At 42.5% G+C, this 17,731-nt stretch overlaps 1 protein-coding gene across 1 annotated transcript; it reads right to left on the bottom strand.

Moving 5' to 3' along the window:
* Positions 1–11,838: 11,838 nt before the first annotated feature.
* LOC132397656 (probable G-protein coupled receptor 139) lies at positions 11,839–17,452 on the bottom strand. The gene is made up of 3 exons (XM_059976424.1): positions 17,382–17,452; positions 14,964–15,055; positions 11,839–12,731 (listed from the first exon to the last, which is right to left on the bottom strand). The coding sequence occupies exons 1-3, from the start codon at positions 17,450–17,452 to the stop codon at positions 11,839–11,841; spliced, it is 1,056 nt and encodes a 351-aa protein (XP_059832407.1).
* Positions 17,453–17,731: the final 279 nt, after the last annotated feature.

The raw sequence follows: 17,731 nt of genomic DNA, 5'->3' as shown, positions 1-17,731 counted from the left end.
TTTAGTTGAATTGGATGGATAAAGAATCTTATTAGGAACAGTGGCAATAGCGATAATGCCATAGCAATTCAGCTGAAATTCACAACTGCTGCCCAAATCTACTCACCTATACGTTAGAACACATAAGAATCTTAGAAAACGTTTTCCCAGTTTAAGAGAAGTGTAACCCTACTGACTCAGCATTCCGACCCTATTCTAAATTACCACACTCCTGTTCACAGTTTTAGATGAGCGGTTCGAAAGGTAGAACACCTATACTGCGATAGCCCTCTGCAAATAATTCTTATTGATGGGAGAAGAAATCTCCGGCAACACGAGGAGACTCTATGAACACTGGGCGTTTACACTCGCTGATACATTATGTACATCTAACCACTTCTTAAGCCCATAAGACGATAAGGCATTCGAGCAGAAATAGGCCATTAGACCCATTGAACCTGCTCCACCATTCCATCATGACTGATTTTTTTTTAAGTTTTTCTGAACCCCATTCTCTCTGTAACCTTTGACAGCCTTATTCGTCAAGAACTTATAACCTTTCACTTTAAATATACCCGATGACTCGGTTTCCATGCTATCTTTGATAATGAATTTCAAAGATCCACTATCCTCTGGATAAACGAATTTTTCCTCAAAGGTGTTTTATATCCAAAGGATGTTCATCAGTTTAATAGAAAGCAGAGTAGGGCCAACGGGGTAGTCAGTTGGCTGATCGTGGCAAGGTGTTCTGTCAAGTGAGCTTTTTCGTCAATGCAAGCTATTTCACACATTTAACTCCCCGTGTTTGCTATAAAAAATCAAGCTACGTACTTGGGAGAAGCAATCAATACTTCCTGTGTAAATGTGTATTTAAAAACAAAAACAATAGTGCTTCAGAAGTACTATACAAATAAGCATATTATTTTATCAAATGTATTGATTCATACAAAAGAAGATGTAAAGTAATTGCAAGGATATATTAAATTATTTATAAGGCTCTAAATGTTATAGATTTTCGCAGAATGATAGAACAGTAACGAAACGGAGTCTTCGGCCATCCATATCACAGCTTCCAGGTGCCTACAACTGTTCTCTCTATCTCCATATCTCTTTCACTTACTTCCCTGCAGTATGCCAGTTCGACATCCAATTCCCCTTCAGATTATTAGTTAACCTAAAATATTATCCACTCATTGATTTACAAATGGACACGAGCTGCCATTCTGAATGATCCGTTTCGATATCTTTCCTAGTTGCCCTCCTCTTAATTCCCTTTGTTACAATTTTGAAATTACTGGCTATATTTCACAGAAACAGGGTTCACTTTTGTCATTTAGTAATCATCCATAGTTTTATACGAAGTAGAAACATGCCACACAGCACAACGCTAATTGTAGGACCACTTCTTTATGAATCGTATCTTCCAACATTGTACTCGGTGGTTTGATGATGAATTTGCTCCGATTGACATTAGTTAAATCGAGTCCACACAGAGTAAAGGACCAGGTAAACTAAAGCGATAGCTATAAAATTCCTGCCCAGTTCCAGTTTAAAACAATTTCAACTGGGATAAATAATTACAGAGACTGGAATCTAGAGCAATCAACACATTTCTGGAACAATATTCAGTCAGCATTCGTGGGGAGACGCATATTTCTATAAAACTGTTGGACCCGCTGAAATTCTCCAGCAATTGATTAGTTATCCACTCCTGAAAGCCCAATCCATGATTATTAAGTTATTTGCAAAAGAAAATACATTTGAAAATGCTGAATGAGGAGAAAACCTATCATATCGGATTTATTTTGGAGTGTGTGTGTGCGCGTGACGATTTATAGTTTTCTGACATCTTTACATAGCAGATATTGATAATAAAGGCTGTACATTATATAGCTAAACATTTCAGTCATTCTTTTCACTTTGGATTTTGTTTCCCAGGTTCAGAGCGGTTAGCAGATCCTCCACAATATTTCGAGTGAGGGATATTTCTTATATTTAATGTGTTGGCAGACAGGAATCCACGTAAAATTGCCCTGTCATGTATTTCACTGTGCCACTTATAAGTTCTGTGCGTTAAAGGGACTCTGTACTTGTAAAACTGAGTTTGCTGTTGATCATATTTAGCTGCCAATTTAAGGGGAGCCTGTATCTGTGTACGTTTTGGTCTATGCTGAAAAAGACAGATAATTGAGCGTCTGATATCAGACGTAGTAGTGGAGAAACTTATTTGTAGAGTGTATGGCTGCATCGGGTAATACTGATAAAGTCACGTCGGATTTCAAAGATTAAGATGAACACATCGATACGTACGTGAGAGTACTTGGTGTTACGGACAGTATAAATGAAACTGCTGGAGATTGAAATGGCCACTGGAGTTTCCCCGGCATTGAGATGAATCCTGAGCGTGTTGCCCAGAGCGTTTAAAGAGCCTGAACTTATCTGTTTATCGTTTGCAGAAGGGAACACACCAAAATACATGTCATAATTATCGAAGTAGCCGAAATGTGTGTGCGATTTAGTGCATCTCTGAATTAGAACAAAGAGTGCTTTAAAGAAAATTCACGAATAACGAATCTCCTGTGTGACTGATTTACAGAGATAAATTTAGAATTTTTTAGACGTCCTAGGGTCTTTATTCCTTTCAATTTCTAGTTCTGGGAGTCGATTTTTTTTGTCTCAGTTCTCAGCTTGCAATGGTTAACTTTGGAAAATGACTGATTTGCTTATTTATACATTGAAATAGGAGAGCATTCAAATGAACAAATAAACATAAGAGGGCTATATTCATAGACCCATTAAAGACAACATGTTCATTGACGATGAAGCCGAAATACAAACGGCTCCTGCTTTATATGTCACTTAACTGTTATCTACAGGTACTTGGTCACAAGCACAATTCTTGCCCTACCCAACGTTCTCTGCTCCTGAAACCTTACTTATTTTCTGTGTATACAAGCAGAAATTTCACTTGTAGCCCTACATATTTCTCTTCCCAAAGATGTTGGCTGGTTAACTGAGTGTCCCAGCACAAGCGTTTTTGTTCTGTTAAACTTCAGATTTCCAACGTGTGTACCCTTTTTGCTTACATTTTATACTCGATGATGTAGCATGTTGTGGAAGTACAGTATGCGGTGTAGGATTTCCAGGCTTATGCCCGAGCAAGTGCAATGTGAATCCAGTTGAGGGTGTGAGCTACTTTTCTGCTCTGAGAAGTACTTACAGTGAGAACAGTGTGGAAACAGATACGTGTTTACTATACAGGGAAGGTCAATGACCTGCGCTGGCAGAGATTTGTAACGGGAGTACACTGATGGTGCAATTACGGGAAGTGGTAGCATCTGTCGAGAACCCTATCATCGCCACCTATATTAATCATTTAAATTAATTTACAGTAAAAGAAAACACAAACGTGAATGTAATGTAATGCATAGGACAGTGGTTTAAAGTACAAGCAACCAAGGTTCGGTTCCCGCCGTTGCCTGTAAGGAGCCTATTCTGATCTGACCATGACCGCGTAGGTTTGCTTCTCGTGTTGTGGTTTCCTCCCACAGTTCAAAGATCAACTGGTTGGTAAGTTAATTGGCCATTATAATTTGTCCGGTAATTAGGCCGGGAGACATCGGTGTATTGCTGGGCGACGTGGGTCAAAGTTGTTATTCCACACTGCGTCTGTAAATAAATAAGAAAGGAAGTAAATAAATAAACAATAAAGCAAACACACAAATAAATAATAGTCAATTGCACAGGTGTTATCGGTGCTGGTAACACTAGTGGCGCCTCAGCCATGAACTTGGAATCTGAGTTTTATTTAAATCCTATATCCATTCTACAACATGAGAGAGTAAAATTATTTTCGTTATGACTCCGCCGCAATGTACAGGCAGGTAAATTTATAACTTAATAGCTTGTAGAAGGGAGCTGTCCCATAGCCTGTTGCTCCTGGCTTTTACTCTGCGGTACCGTTTACCAGGCGGAAGCAGCTAAAACAGTTCATGTTTAGGGTGACTGGTGTAACCGACGATCTTATATTACTTTTTTCTATGCACCTGCTGCTGTAAATCTCAGTTAAGGAAGGTTCACGTCCACAGATGCATTAGTAAACATAAAGTACCCTGCAGATGTTGTGGTCAAATCAACACGTACAAACAAACTGGATGAACTCATCAGGTCGGGCAGCATCCGTTGAAAGAAGCAGTCAACGTTTCGGTCCGAGACACTTCGTCAGGACTGAAGAAGGAGGGGGCAGGGGCCCTATAAAAAAAGGTGGGGGAGGGTGGAAGGTGCCAGGTGAAACATCAATCAGAGGAAAGATCAAGGGTAAGGGAAGGAAGGGGATGCAGAGAGGGGATAGGCCAGAGAGGAGAAGAAGGAAAGTAAGGGTAAAGCAGTATGGGTAGTAGAAGCAGGCAGAATCAAGAGAGAGGTGATAGGCAGCATGAAGAGGAGGCAGAGTGAAAGTGGGATGGCGGAAGGGAGAGGGAGGGAATTAACGGAAGTTGGAGAATTCGATATTCATACCAACGGGCTGGAGACTACCCAGACGATCTGTAAGGAGTTGCTTCTCGAACCTGAGTATGGCCTCATCATCGCAGTAGAGGAGACGATGTGAGGACATCTCCGAATGGGAATGTGAAGCCTAGTTAAAGTGGGTGGCAACCGGGAGATTCTGTCTGTTGTGGTAGATGGAGAGAAGGTGCTCCCCGAAGCGGTCTGCCAATCTGGTTTGGGTCGTGTGCTATTCAGGACCCCAAACAGTCCTTTCAGGTGAGGCAGCACTTCACTTGTGAATATTTTGGGGTAATCTATTGCATCCCGTGCTCCCGGTGCGGCCTCCTCTACATCGGCGAGACCCGAAGCAGATTGGGGGGCCGCTTTGTCGAGAAACTCTCTCAAGATTCTGCCTTCTTCTACTACCCATAGTGCTTTTTCCTTGCATTCCTTCTTCACTTTTCCGGCCTATCCACTCCCTGCTTCCCCTGCCCCACCCCTTTATCTTTCCAATGTTGGTTTTTGACCTGGCACCTTCCACACTCCCTCACCTTCTTTATAGGGCCCCTGCCCCCTCTTTCGTCAGCCCTGACGAAGGGTCTCGGCCCGAAACGTTGACTGCACGTTTCAACGGATGCTGCCCGGCCTGTTGAGTTCATCCAGCTTGTTTATACACAAATGCATTGGGCTGTCCGTACAACACTTTACAGCCATTGAGGAAGCTCTGAGTGGTTCCTCTATGGAAAGTCTTCATGAATTAGGGATTCCTGCCGAAATTCTTCAATCACCTGAGGTTTGGAAGAGAGGTTGTTGTGTATTTTTTTGCCATATGACCCGTGTGTACAATCCAAGTGATGAGATCGGTGATATGTATACGAGGAACTTGAAACTACTCACCCTCTCAACTGCGGTCCCATTGATGTTGATCGGACGAGCCTGTCTCCGTTCCTCTGGTAATCCATATTTTTTTTGTGTTTTTTGTAACATTTAGGGTGAGGTTGTTATTTTGACACAACCGCATCAGAGGGTTTCCCTGATTTCTATAATTTGTCTCGTCGCCGCTAGAACTAATGCCGTTGAATGTCGTATCACCGCGAATTTGATCAGCATTTTAGTTCTGTGTGTGGCAGTACAGTCGTGGGTTCAAATGGAGTAGAGGGCACCACCCTTGTGAGCACCTGTACTGAAGGTTATGAGGGATCTCATCTTTTCCACCTGTCGACCATCAGGTAGACTACGATCCAGTGGCACAAGACAGGTTGCAGGCTGTCAAGTCTGCAGGGAATGATGGTGTTGAATACTGAACTGCAGTCCTTGAACGGGTTTCTAGCGCATGTATTCTTCATCTCCAGATGAATGAGTATAGTGAGTATTATTGTTGCTATGGTGTCATCGGTAGACGGTTCCATCTGTAGTCGAATTACCGGGTGTCCAGTGTGGTGGTAGCATGCTGCAAATGTATTCTTTAACGAGCCTCTCAAAGCATTTGCTTATACTTGGACTGATTGCGACAGGGCGCAAATAGTTAAGGCATGGTACCATGTTTTTTTCCAGGTACAGGGACAAATATGGACGATTTGAAACTGGAGGGCACTGCACATTGGGGGCGGGAAGATTAAAAAAAAACTGTTCATAAACACATGAACCAGCTGTTAAGCCCACATGTTGAGGATCTGCCCTGGGATGCCGCCTGGCCCAACGAACACGTTGGAATGCTTTACCTACCACAGCCTCCGATATGACCAAGAAGCAGGATTCAGCGTCGGCTATCCTCCTGGAGTTCAGTCTTACTAACCTCGAATCGAGCGTTAAAAACTATGTCGTCCGTCAGAGAGTTGGTAATACTGACTGTACTTCTGCGTTCCCTCTTGAATCCCCGATGGTGTGCGGCCCTTAACACATGCCGCGTCTGTCATTGTCACAGACTTGTGACTGGGGTTTGTTCCTGTGGTGCCATTTTGCTACCTTGATGGCTCTACGTACATCAAAGTGGAATCTCTTAAATTCCTGTTGATATCCATAGCCTAAGCCTTTATCCGTTGAGCTGAGAGCAACGCACACACTGAACTATTTATCCAATGTTTCTGGTTTCGGTAAACCGAGACCGAATTTTGGGGAACAATGACTTCAATGCAATTCTGAATGAAGCTTCTCACCACTTCCGTGTACTGGGTGACGTGCTGAGCTCGTAATACTTCGTAGGTGACGCAATCAACGCAGTCCTTTAAGAATAAGTCTGACTGGTTGGACTAGCAGTGGCAGCAACAAGACGGAGGAATGATTAAATTCTCCAAACGGAGAATGAGATGGGATTTCTAGGCGTTGCGGAAGGGAGTCTAGCAATGGTCGCGTATGGGTACTCCCGTGTGCACACCTCAACGTGTTCGCGGAACTTCGGGTAAGCTCCAAATAGCGACGCTTGGTTAAAATGCCTAGCAGAGATGAAAGTAGTGTGTGTGTGTGTGTGTGTGTGTGTGTGTGTGTGTGTGTGTGTATGTGTGTGTGTGTGTGTGTGTGTGTGTGTGTGTGTGTGTGTGTGTGTGTGTGTGTGTATGTGTGTGTGTGTGTGTGTGTGTGTGTGTGTGTGTGTGTGTGTGTGTGTGTGTGTGTGTGTGTGTGTGTGTTATAATGAATATTCACAGTTTCGCATTGAGGCCGGGTTAATATTGTCTTGTGGTGAGATATGAACACAGCTGTAATAATAACAGACGTGATTTATTCAGTCAGCCAGAAAGGTCGACAGAATAGCCTAACATACCCCAGATTTTGGGAACAACAGGATTTGAGGGTCTGCGCGCTACCTGGGGCGCAGCAAACATCGTTCGCCGTGAAACATACTCCCCCACTTTTACTTCTCCCAAAGTTTGCTCGGATCGCAGAAAATCCAGTGGGTTCCATAGCTTGGTCAGGTATCTCCTCCGATAACCAGGTTTTGGTGAAGCATAAGATGTTACAGTGTTCTGTTTCTCGTTGGTAGGAGTTTCCGTCTTTCAGCCCACACAGTTTGTTGTCCAGGGGCTGTACGATGGACAGGAGTATTCTGGGGAGTGGCGACCGACTTGTGCGCCATCTTGACTGAACCAAAACGCCGGCTCTATTTCCTCACCTTCGGCGACGCTTTCTCGGTTATGCTGGCGTAGTGAATGAACTGCCTGTGGTTCGTGCGAGAAATGCGGAGCGTTATGACTGAGTGCCGCCTTTCCGATGTTCTAAAGAGTCAGTCGCATATACCTATTCTGTCTTCCAGCTTCTTGCAAGAGAAGTGCAGAAGGACGTAGAGAGATATCACAAGGTAACTCACAAAGCCAGTTCGGAGTACATAACACGGCTGCCGTACTGACCTCCATCTTGGGATTTACTTTTTGTGATGCAAAACACCGAGAAAGTGCCGTTGATTTTCAGTAGTCTTGGCTACTCTCACTGTTATTTCAAGGCGAACTCTCAGTTGATTGTTGCGCAGAGTATTAAACATTTAGAAGAATCATCTTAATTTTCTTTACAATCAGCATATAAATGTGTGTATAAATGTGTAGTTAAAAAATGAATATACAGTGAAGTACCATGTCATGCGGTTGGCATAAATAACCAGAAGCAGACACAGAGCTAAGTGTGAATGGAGTCACACATCAATACTATATGTGTCACATAGGTTAGGCAACTGGACGTTCGTTGTTAATGATAACATTCTCAAAAAAGATGTGCAAAAAGTTTCAAGTACGGGATTAATAGTTCGTTTAAAACCTGTTAGTCCTAGCGAATATTTTACATGTATTTATTTTTATTCTTTCAACAATAATAACAGACATAATAATAAAACAAAACGTTTATTTACATCTATTAAAAGCAAATAAAATGACAATCCCTATTACAGAGTATTGCTTCAACCCATTCTTGAGGAATGTAGAGACTATGTCGAATCAACGGTGAACGGAAGTTCCTTTGAAAAGATAACGTGACTATCAGAATCTTCCAAGAAGGAAATATGATCGCCAGTCGGGGGAAGCACATTTTCAAAGAGCCAGAGAGGGTAAGAAATCCCTGAGCTGGCGGATTCTGCAGTTCAATACTGTATCACGTATACACCGTTGAAGAGCTGAGGAAACATTCTTTAAGGTAAATTATTGATAACAAGTAGATATTTTGGTCCGTTATGGATGCAAGGGTAAACACCTGCCTTTGTATGACATTCATACAAATGATTTCATCACATCAGTATTTCGATGTTGCACAACCAACTTTCCAAGACAGTGATTTTCAGGGAAAAATATTTGGATTATATGTTTGCCAGCATTGCACTCCCCCGCAGGCAGGCAGTACGAGGTGTTTTGTTTGTATATTGGAGTAGAACGTTGGTAAATACGAGTTCATCCACATTTAAAGAAAAAAAAACAGTAAACAGGTCTGGTTGTTACTTTGAATATGAAGAATTACAGAACATTGTACATGGGACAGGACAGCATCGTACAGTCCCTTCCGCCAACAATGTTGGGCCGACCCTTAAACGCTGCCTCCCATATAACCCTCCATCTTAAATTCCTCCATATACCTGTCCAGTAGTCTCTTAAACTTCACTAGTGTATTTGCCTCTACCACTGAGTCAGGTAGTGCATTCCACACACCAACCACTTTGAAACCAACCACAGTAAAAAACCTTCCTCAAATATCCCCCCTTGAATTTTCCACCCTTTACCTTCAAGCCATGTACTCTTATACTGAGCAGTGCTGTCCTAAAGAAGAGGCGCTGGCTGTCCACGCTATCTATTCCTCTTAATATCTTGTATAACTCTGTCAGACAGCGCTTCTCCCTATAGATGCTGCCTGGGCTGCTGTGTTCTACCAGCATTTTGTGTGTGTTGTTGATTGAATTTCCAGCATCTGCAGATTTCCTCGTGTTACCTCTGTCATATCTCGTCTCATCCTCCTTTCCAGAGTGTAAATCCTAGCTCCCTTATTTTCCGATCATAATGCATACTCTCTAAACCAGGCAACATCCTGGTAAAGCTCCTCTGTAACCTTACCAATGCTTCCACATCCTTCCTATAGTGAGGCAAACAGAACTGGACACACAGTACTCCAAGTGTGGCCTAACCAGAGTTTTATAGAGCTGCATCATTACTTCGCGTCTCTTAAACTCTGTCCCTCGACTTATGAAAGCTAACGCACCATAAGCTTTCTTAACTACCCTATGCACCCGTGACGCAACTTTCAGGGATGGGGACATGTACCCCCAGATCCCTCTGCTCCTCCACACTCCCAAGTATCCTGCCATTTATTTTGTACTCTGCCTTGGAATTCTGCCTTTGCCTTCCAAAGTGTCCCACCTCACATTTCTCGGGGTTGAACTCCATCGGCCCTTCTCTGCCACTCTATCCATGTCTCTCTGCAATCTTCGACAATTGTCAACACTATCCACGTCACTACCAACCTGTTTGTCGTCTGTAAGCTTGCCATCCCACCCTTCTATCCCCACATCCAGTTCGTAAATAAAACTCACGAAAATCAGAGGTCCAAAAACCGATCCTTGTGGGACACCACTAGTCACAAACCTCCAATCCGAATGTACTCCATCCACCTTGCTTTCTGCAGGCAAGCCAATTCTAAATCCACTTGGCCAAACAACGTTGGATCCTATGCCTTCTTACTTTCTGAATAAGCCTACCCGAATTGCAGCCAACGTTTCCGACAAGGGTCTTGACAGGACTTCTGCATGAATGGCAAAAGGTGAGTTTGCAGGTTAAACAAGTTATTAACAGGGTAAATTGAATGTTGCCCAAATTCATCATTTCTGAGGAATTGATGTTAATAGCTGGGATTTTAAGCTGCAGGGTGCAGATCCAGCCAGCCCTGGACTACCGTGTGAAATTCTGAAGCCGCTTCTTAGAAAGACATATTGCATTTAGAGGCGACGCACAGCATTTTGAAACGGTCGATCCCAGAGTTGAAGGATTAGTCTATGAGAAGAGATTGTATTACATGGAACTACATTCGCAGTAATTCAGGCGAATTGGAAAGGATCTTATAGAAACAATCTTTGAGAGTTAAAGATAGTATAGAATCTGGAAAGTTATTCACGCTGTTAGGCGAGACTAGAACTAGAGAAAACAGCTTTCAGATTCCGAAAATTGATTTCAGACCGAGTTGAACAGAAATTGATCTGGACAGAGCATAGTGAAGCTGATACTTTCTCTGGACAAGGAAACAATAGAGGATGCCTCATTACATATACTTCAATCATAGCCAGATATAGTGGTTTGTGCAATGCATGACGAATTGAAAACTATGTGGAAAAGGCAGGGAGGTAGATTGGAATCCACAGTCACATTAGACATGATATCACCTTATGATGGAGCAGATGGGACTAGCCAGATGGTCTAGACATGAAACTATGTCTTGTAAACACAAGGTGCGCTGCAAATGCTGCGGTCAAATCAAGACTTACAAAAAAGCGGGGAGAACTCAGCAGGGTCGGGCAGCATCTGCTGAAAGTAGCAGTCAACGTTTCGGGTCGAAACCCTTCGTTAGGACCTCCTCAACTCTCAATCCTATAGGTTTACAACTACCCTCTCTCCTTTGACAAAGATAGTGTATGTTGTTATCCGACTGAATTAATTTATTGCAGTGTACAAAAATAAATTACTGACGAACGGTTTCGACTCTAAACGTTGACTGCTTCTTTCAAAGGATGCTGCCGGACCCTGCTGAGTTCATCCAACTTTTTTGTACGTCTACTACCTCTTGTGTTGCTATGTTGTTAACGGAGCGTAAAGTCAAGATGCAGTATTGTTTGGTATTAACCATTTACCCTCTCATACCTGAGGTTCTTTGAATGCTCTTGTATGCGATATAGAAAATTCCATGGAGCTTCTGTTACTTATTTTAAAATTCAGTCAAATTCTAACTGAAAGGAGTGGGGAGAAAGGGGAATGACCCAGAAAAGGAGATTGCCGAACTGGCAAGAAGCGCAGATAGTCTACGGAGGGGAGGCTAATTTTTGTCATGCGCTCAGTCAAGTCGACAACTCTGTAATTTTCAGCATTTCCTTTCAATAAATGGGCGAGATCCTGAAGTGAGTTTCGGTATATCTTATATAAGGTATATCTCTGGAGTGCAGAAGCTTGCAGTAGATATCTACTTGCCAGCTGCTAGCAATAAACAATAGACAATACGGCGGGCCGAAATCCATGAACAGATTGCGTGGCAATATCTTCAGAAAACACAACGGTAAGTAAAAATGCTAACAGCTCGCACCGCTATCATTATGTCTATCTGGCTGAAGGCTAACAACGATGCAACATTAAAGAGGTTATATTTTCATTAACGAAACTGGTGAGAGTTGGCGCATTTAACTCAAGCTACACTTAAATCGTTTAGTCACTGCAACACTTTCCATATTAGATTTTTATAGGATTTTCCCAAGCTCTTCAGCTCTTCCCTGAATTTAGATTGAGTTAAAGCGTACATGCAAGTGCTCGAACAACAGTTCAGAACCCGGAGCATACGAGATATTTCATTGACGACAGCGAATGGATCGTTGAAATTTCGGTAGAAATACGTGTTTGTGATTCGGGAAAAGAGGAAGAGTCCGACCGTTGACACCCATAGGGATATGAAACTAGCTGATGCAGCAAAGAGAAGGACCATGGCTCTTCGGCGATTCCTCAGCTCCGCGTCTCCCGATGCTCCATCTGAATGGAAACTCTGACGGACCCTACTGGCCACCACGATGTGCCAGATGGTCAAAAGGTTGAAAAGAATTATTGTCGCAAACGGGACGAAGGGAGTTAAAACTGTATGAAGCCAGTAGAACGCTCTCCATCCTGGAACTGAGTAGACAGCAGGATTTGTCTTGCAACCGATCTGCTGGCCTTTGTAAACTATGTAAGGAAGAACAGTGAAATAATACGGGAGGTTCCTGGCATATGTCAGAAGGTAAACAGTACTGACCATCAGTGTTGCCGTTTTTGCTGTACAGTATCTCCGCTTAAAACCCTGACAACAGACGGCCACAAAGCGGTCGAACGTGAACGACACGGTTAGCCAGACGGAGCAGTCAACCACCGCCGCTATCATGATTAACTCGAAGCGGCACACCATAGTAAACAAGTGAAAGTATTGTGAAAAACGAGGAACCAGAATGCGGTTCATCCCCACGTAGAAGATCAGGACGATGATGTCTGCCGCTGCCATAGACACGAGGTAGATGTTAGTGCTGTTTGAAAGTCCACAGTCCCGGAGCTGGAGTGTCAGAAGTGTGACCACATTAGCTGAGGACATGCAAATAACATGAGAAATAAATATTACAAAAAATACATATAGACCTGCAACGCAGCATCTACTTTCCAGAAAGGCAGAGGTCATACTTTCGTTCGAGTACTACCAGTTTAATTTTCTGTATCCTGTGAAAAACATCCTCAAATCTCAATCCTACAGGTTTGCAACTATCATCTCTCTTTTGACAAATATATTTTGTGTTGTTAGACGACTGTATTAACTACCGTCACCCTTCGGATAATAACTAGAAACAATATAACGGACAATGGTGCGCATTCTCCCAGTTTTACTTAACTCCTTTCATCACCACATCCCGACTGAATGTTTTCGCTCACTATCAGAGAGGCGAAGATCAAGTTTTTGAACCCGGGGCTCTAAATCGGCAGTAACACAGTACCAATTCAGTATGATAGCAACTTGTAGACGAAGCTGTTATGCCCTTGATTTTTTGTTTTTCTGTCATTAATGTTCATGGATGGAATGTGCTACTCGGAGACACTGATTGTTTAACTGCATTACCCTGGGGATAGCACAAGTGGCAGACGGACTACGCCATTGAATAGCGGGAATGGTAATGAGGGCATGAAAAAGCGAGTAGCTTTAGACCTCAAAACCATGTGGAATGTTGTCAATCATCGTGCATGCTGATAGTGCTCCCCTAAACTTGGCAATGTCCCTACCCTGCAATTCACCAGATGTAGTCCTGATGATTGTTCGAAACAATTCATTCAAATAACTTGGGGAAGGTAATTAATGTTATGTACAGAGAGCAAAAAAAATAACGAACTCCGTCGGAATAATTGAAAGCTGTCCGGCAAAACGAAAACATACTTGGCAGGATATTTCTAACGCCGAATGTTTCCTTCCAGGTTTTACTACAGGAAATCGAATTTGAGCAATCTTTTTTCATCGGTATTACTTGTTCATCCACTTGAACAATTCACTCAGAGCCAAAGAGTCGGAATACGCTTCTTTTCACATATGATGCCTCTTTGTTCCCAATAATTTCCCTACCTCCCCAGCAACACACTGTTATCCCCGAACAATTGTATTTACCTTTGCAAACGTAATGTTGCTATTGAACCTGATCTCGTTCCTTGAGGCAAGGTGATGGCAAAAAGATGTCAATGATTTGCAAAGCAGCAAAACTATATTACTGACTGTGCGAACGTTTAGTTGGGCAAACAATAATTTTGAAATAATCTGAAACGAATTTAGACACCTACACATTGTTCGACAGCTATGTCCGTTGCCCTCGCTATCAATAATCCGGAGAAATAATTTTAATTTGGCCCAGAACGTGCATCTGCGCTAAATGACATTCGTTATCGAAAGTGACTTATTTTCCAGACCTGTACTAAACAATACCTGATTATAACGAAACGCACTCTCCATGCCGGACAATTCTGGAACAAATAATAAGGTAAACACGTGCAACAGCAAACAGCAAAGTCGTTCGCATGTTTGGCACCGTCCTGTAAAGCCATCTATCGACCAAGAAAGGCATTACCAATGCAACAGGCGGTGTTATAGCATTCTAAATAGCTGCCTCACGAACTTTTATGGGCCTGGGGAAGGGGTGATAATGCATCTGAACTAAATAAGCTGCAGAAAGTTATAATCTCAATCAGGGCCATCTTGGGCACTAGCCTCCCCAGCAGACATGTCATCTGCAAGGAGCGATGACTCAAAAAGGCAGCAGCCAACGGCATGGACCTTGTTACCCAGGACATCCCCGCTTCTTATTGCTGCCATCAGGGAGCAGGTACAGGAACCTGAAGGCTCTTGATAATTCGGGTATCGATTCTTCTGCTCTGCTGTCATATTTCTGAACGGACATTGAATCTATGATCGTTATGTCGTAACTTGTATTTTTTTATATTACATATTTACCAAATTTCACGACACAATGCAATGATATGAAACCTAATTCTGGTTCAGATTCTGATCAATCTACTGTCATCAAAGCTATCGACATAATGCACTGCCATTAGTCTGAGAGCACTTCTTGTGCATAGCACTTCTTGTTGAATGGAGGAGTGAGAAAACTCTGCGCATTACTGTAATCAAAATGATAACTTTGGTTTACGAAAATATTTCAAAACCAACTTTTATGGAGCGCTTAGTACTGGGAAAAGAATTCTGACCCAATCACTGACTTCAGAACTCTGATGAAAGAACGAGTAATTGTACATAATTTCGCATAACAAAGATTTATGCATTACCTGGGATACCTAATATTGCCAATGCATAGTAGAAAACGTTCCCGATCGCCAGAATAGGGGCTTGCTCCATTGTTGTTCTCTGTGCTCGTCCTCTGAAATGAGTAGCGTGAAAACTATTCAACAGATATGCTTACTTATACATGTTGAATGCTGCTGCGAAACAAATAATGAGGATATTAATCACGGGCCGTTAAACAAACATGTAATTCGAAAATGGAATAATGAAAACATATTTGCATAACCTCAAGTTTTATTCGTTAAGTGACAGATATTTCCACGATGCCGCAGCTTCAAAATTGCATTTAAAAATTATTCGCATAGGCCTGGAGAACTCAATAGGATATATTTGGTGATTAAACCTTACATACTGTTTGGGTCAAATTTGAAATTTTCGGACATTTGACAACAGTAAAAACACCCTAAATGTCATTTTTCGGCGAAATTTGAATACTTCTTAAAGTGACCCTAAATGCGCAATAATGTTTTTTTTTAAATATTGTACTTTTCTACAGGTGCTACCAATTTCTGTTCCGTGTTCAATTTGACACGTATCTGTTGAAGTGTATTTTATATTTCTGAAACATTAATTAAGGATTAATCACCTATTTATTAATGTCAGATAGGCTATTTGTACATTCTAAATAGATCTGTCGTTCAGAATTTGGTATAGACTCTTGTTATGAGGGGATTTTTGGGCTGGGTCAAAATTGACCTGGACCGTGCTGTGAAGGTATAGAATATGAACAGGCTTTCTGGGGTCAGATTAATTTTGCAGAGGCAATTTTCATCTTGGAAAAATAATTTAAAGTATTCCCTGTAAATATCACATTTATTTAAGTGCATCATTTGAAAATTAGAAGTATATTTTATATTCAACGGTGTCTATGACATAACCATTATAAGCAAAATAAGCTGCATATGCCCCGTACGTAGCAGAGAGTCAAACAAACAGGAACAAATTTGAGATGCCAGGTAACTGTCGCCTAAAATTGTGAATTAGAAGAAAATAACGTTTGTTCGTCGAAGCAAAATCTTAGCAAATGTCCATAATATGTGGTACTTTGTTGCATGTTGCTATGTTTCAATTACTCGACGAAAATCTCTGAAACAGAAAACATAAGAAAATACATGCAGTCACAGTAAAGCAATTTTCTCCTAACACAAACATAGGCACTTTTTATCTCACGGTTTGAAATCTTAGTTTCCCATGCCTTCGTTTTCATAATATTAGATAAATAATTTAAACAAAGGCGCTCATTTAATTTGTGCACTATAACCTGTATTGTGTGTGTGTGTGTGTGTGTGTGTGTGTGTGTGTGTGTGTGTGTGTGTGTGTGTGTGTGCGTCTGTGTCTGTTTGTCTGTGTGTGTGTGTGTGTGTGTGTGTGTGTGTGTGTGTGTGTGTGTGTGTGTGTGTGTGTGTGTGTCTGTGTGTATTGGCCTTGTTAAATACCTGAGTAAAACAATTAATGTTCCCCCTACTGCTTCAAATGTATCCATCTTCTTCAAAAGCCAGAGACCATGCTTTATTTCTCTGTTTAAAGGAGAAAGATTAAAGTTAACATGATGGACATTTTTTTGCGCAGATTTGTAGAAATAACTTGTTAGATGTAACAGTGGGTTCAGTTGTTTGGTTGGGTTTAGGAGTTACAGAGGGGTATATTATTTCATAACATAATATATCTATACATATTATAAACTGGCATCAAGGCCGGAACAACATTGCAAGCCAAAAAGGCTCTCCAGTGTTGTACCCATCTTCTAATAAGTGCGAGCTCATGGTTGCTGGATAATAATCAAGAGCAAAAACATAGCAGGTTAGCATCTGTATGTGTGGTCCATATCATTCTCAGTCCTTCATCTGTACTAAGATTAATTACAGAATCTGTCCGTGAGTTTTGTACGATTGATCAGCAAGTCTCCACTGAAATTTACCTAACCCCTTAACCTAGTGGTTTCCGCATGTCAACTTTATCGCCATGTAATGATATTTTCTCCCTGCCAAAGGTGCAATTATGTAATGGATACAGAGGAACTCTTGAAGATCTCGTTTTGTTTTCAGTGGACCTGCTGAGTTTATCCCAGCCCTCTTGCGTAGAGTATATATTTAATTACCCGCCTTGTAGTGCACACTGTGATTATGATCGTCCTTTCCCGAGGGAATAGGTCTCTCTAAAGATGTCACACATTCGTTTAGGTGCCGTGCGGCGGCAGATCTTGCCATGGTCCAGTCCGTGAAAACCGCCTTCCAGTTCATGGTCCGGTCCAAGTTTATTATTCCAGGTTTCCCGGGTTTCCCCATTTTCTATTGAGGCAGCTGATTCCTGTTTGGACTGGCCTCATAAATAGCTTCAGGATTCAGCCTCTGGCTGCTGAATTGCTCCTGTCCAAACCCCTTGTCTGTGTCCCTTCTCCTGACCTTCCTGCCTGGAACCCTGCTTTGCCTTGCCTCGCCTCAGTCTGGATCTTTGCTTCGCCTGACCTCGCCATGCCTCGCCTCTGCCTGGATCCTTGCTTCGCCTGTCCTCGCCTCTGCCTGGAGACTTGCCTTGCCTCGCCTCGGCTCTGCCTGGAGCTTTGCCTTGCCTCGCCTCACCTCTGCCTGGAGACTTGCCTTGCCTCGCCTCGCCTCTGCCTGGAGACTTGCCTTGCCTCGCCTCGGCTCTGCCTGGAGCTTTGCCTCGCCTCGCCTCTTCCTGGAGCCTTGCCTCCTCGCCTCGCCTCGCCTCGCCTCGCCTCGCCTTGCCTCGCCTCTGCCTGGATTTTGTT

The sequence above is a fragment of the Hypanus sabinus genome, chromosome 8 (assembly GCF_030144855.1).
Source record: "Hypanus sabinus isolate sHypSab1 chromosome 8, sHypSab1.hap1, whole genome shotgun sequence".
NCBI classification, from domain to species: domain Eukaryota; kingdom Metazoa; phylum Chordata; class Chondrichthyes; order Myliobatiformes; family Dasyatidae; genus Hypanus; species Hypanus sabinus.
Note: the sequence above shows the minus strand (reverse complement) of the source record. Positions and strands in the feature narration are given on the sequence as shown.